The sequence below is a fragment of the Saprolegnia diclina genome, assembly GCF_000281045.1.
Source record: "Saprolegnia diclina VS20 unplaced genomic scaffold supercont1.93, whole genome shotgun sequence".
In the NCBI taxonomy this organism is placed as follows: Eukaryota; Oomycota; class Saprolegniomycetes; order Saprolegniales; family Saprolegniaceae; genus Saprolegnia; species Saprolegnia diclina.
Window position 1 is genome coordinate 149,324 of NW_008246160.1, and position 2,340 is coordinate 151,663.

Consider the following 2,340-nt stretch of genomic DNA (forward strand, 5'->3'; position numbering starts at 1 on the left):
GGGTGGGACTCGGGCTCCGGCTCACACCCGTCGGATGAGCCGAGCGATGAGCCGAGTGACGAGCCGAGTGACGAGCCGAGTGACGAGCCGAGTGATGAACCTAGCGATGAGCCGAGTGACGAGCCGAGTGACGAGCCGAGCGATGAGCCGAGTGACGAGCCGAGTGACGAGCCGAGTGATGAACCGAGCGATGAGCCGAGTGACGAGCCGAGTGACGAGCCGAGTGACGAGCCGAGTGATGAACCCAGCGATGAGCCGAGTGATGAGCCTTCGAACGATCCGACCGACGGCCCCACGGATACCCCAACCGATGCGCCGACGGACGCTCCCAAGCCGACGCCGTCGCCATCGAGCCAGCCGGGCAACGGGTCGCCGATCCTGGTCAACTTGGCCGTGCCCGACCACGTTGGTGTCGACTGCCCTGGCATCCAGTCGCGCTTCCCGGCTGGCACGCTCTTCTGTGGCTCGCCCAAGCCGCCGGGGGCCAACATCTACACGCCGTCGTGCGACCAGTCGATGACCGTGACGTGGCAGGGCAAGAGCGTCACGTGCGTCATTTCGTTCCAAGCATCGGGCGTCGGCTTGACGACCGACGCCTACGTCGAGCTTGTCCCCGAGGCCTACGCCGTGCTGACGGGCTCGACGCAGGGTGGCATCATCACGGGCGCGACCTGCAGTGGCGTCTGCAACGTCGCCCGGTCGTAAACCATCGAGTAATCCTTTGTGTTATATACCATCGTCGTCGTCACATGTAAATGAATATAAAACAACACCGACCGTGTTGTCCACTGAAAGACGTCTCTGAGAGTTCTAGCATCGCTAGCAGTTGGCTTCTTGTGTTGTTGAAATGAGTTCTTAACATGCAATTATATACTAGTAGTGAAGATGGTGGACTTCCTAATGCGCTCGTGAGGTTTGGCCCAAGCTGAGGGCGCTTGGTCGGGGCTCAGGAGTTGGCTTCTTGCGTACTCCTACACGTTTGTTTGGTCATAAAGTGCAACTGGTCAACCCTTGAACTGCGATCTTCTTGTCAATTACGCAAAAGGGCTAGGGTAGAACGTTTCGTGTTGCAGGCTCAGACATGTGTTTTCTGGTCGTCGGTGTTCATGATCGTGCACGTGGTGCGGTAATGGACCGGGACGCCAGCAGCTTCTCGCGCTGCTTGCTGAAGCTTCTGCCGTGTATCCCAGAATCATTTCACTGCGTGCGGTCGTCACTGTCAGCATCTAGACACTGAGAGGAGGAGCTACAGTGCTGAGTGGTAGAGAGAATCCTGCAGCGATCTTGGAGTCCAACCGCTCCTCGGTGATCGAGGTAGAGTGGATGTACACTGCTCGCGCTTGCAGTCGGTACATACATCGCTCGGGAAGAGCTTGGAGTTACGTGCAACACTGTGGTGTGCGAGCAAGCAAGCCTGGGCGACAGAGGGAATCCTTGAGCATCTAGTACATGTGTATCGCTGATCCGTTCGACGGGTTATAGATGTGTACTAGGTTCCCGTCGACCTTAGTAACGCCCCTTCCGATACATACGCGTGCAAAGTAGCGGACCGTGTGGACGTCAAGAAGCTTCGATCGCTCGTCGACAGCGTTCGGGTTCCAGGTGGTGCAAGCTGTAGCATTGGTCACGCCATGGCGATCCTTTGACGAGCACGACTTGTGGTGCAATGTCATTTTCATTTTTCCACGCTTCCATGCAACGCTTCGTGTGCCTCACTGCTGTGCTCGCGGCCGGCGCCAACGCGGCGGCGCAGCCCGCGTGGCATGTGTGCCACCGCCAACACGATTCGTGCGCGACCAAGAACTGGGTGTGCTGCGTCGGCCCCGACGATCTTGTGAGCGGCAAGACGACGTGCCGCCCTTCGTGCGAAACGACGCCGCCACGCATGAAGCCGACTCGTACGGAGGACTGCGACGGTGACGACGATGACGACGACTCGGGGTCCGACGAGCCAAGTGACGATGAGCCCTCGGACGAGCCTTCCGATGAGCCTTCCGATGAGCCTTCTGACGAGCCCAGCGATGACCCGAGTGACGGACCCAGTGACGAGCCTTCTGACGAGCCTTCAGATGAGCCCAGCGACGAACCCAGTGACGAACCCAGTGACGAGCCTTCTGACGAACCCAGCGATGAGCCGAGTGATGAGCCTACTGAAGAACCTTCCGACGAACCGAGTGAGGGACCCTCCGACTACCCCAGTGATGAGCCCAGTGACGAGCCCAGTGATGAGCCCAGTGACGAGCCTAGTGACGAGCCCAGTGACGAGCCTTCGGACGCGCCCAGTGACTACCCGTCCCAAGACCCCGTCTACCCGACCGAAGACCCCAGTCCGTCGCCCTC

General features: G+C 59.5%; 2 protein-coding genes across 2 annotated transcripts in view; both read left to right on the plus strand.

The window, feature by feature from the left end:
- Nucleotides 1-34: 34 nt before the first annotated feature.
- Nucleotides 35-794, plus strand: SDRG_15484 (hypothetical protein; the record flags this gene model as incomplete). The annotated part of the gene is made up of 2 exons (XM_008621659.1): nucleotides 35-79; nucleotides 124-794. The coding sequence occupies 2 exons, from the start codon at nucleotides 35-37 to the stop codon at nucleotides 703-705; spliced, it is 627 nt and encodes a 208-aa protein (XP_008619881.1). The 3' UTR covers nucleotides 706-794.
- An 892-nt stretch (nucleotides 795-1,686) lies between these two features.
- SDRG_15485 (hypothetical protein) overlaps nucleotides 1,687-2,340 on the plus strand; it is a 1,184-nt gene continuing 530 nt past the window's right edge. The window contains exon 1 of the mRNA XM_008621660.1: nucleotides 1,687-2,305. Within this exon, the coding sequence (XP_008619882.1) occupies nucleotides 1,694-2,305 (612 nt within the window). The 5' untranslated portion in view covers nucleotides 1,687-1,693. The remainder of the gene's footprint in view (nucleotides 2,306-2,340) is intronic.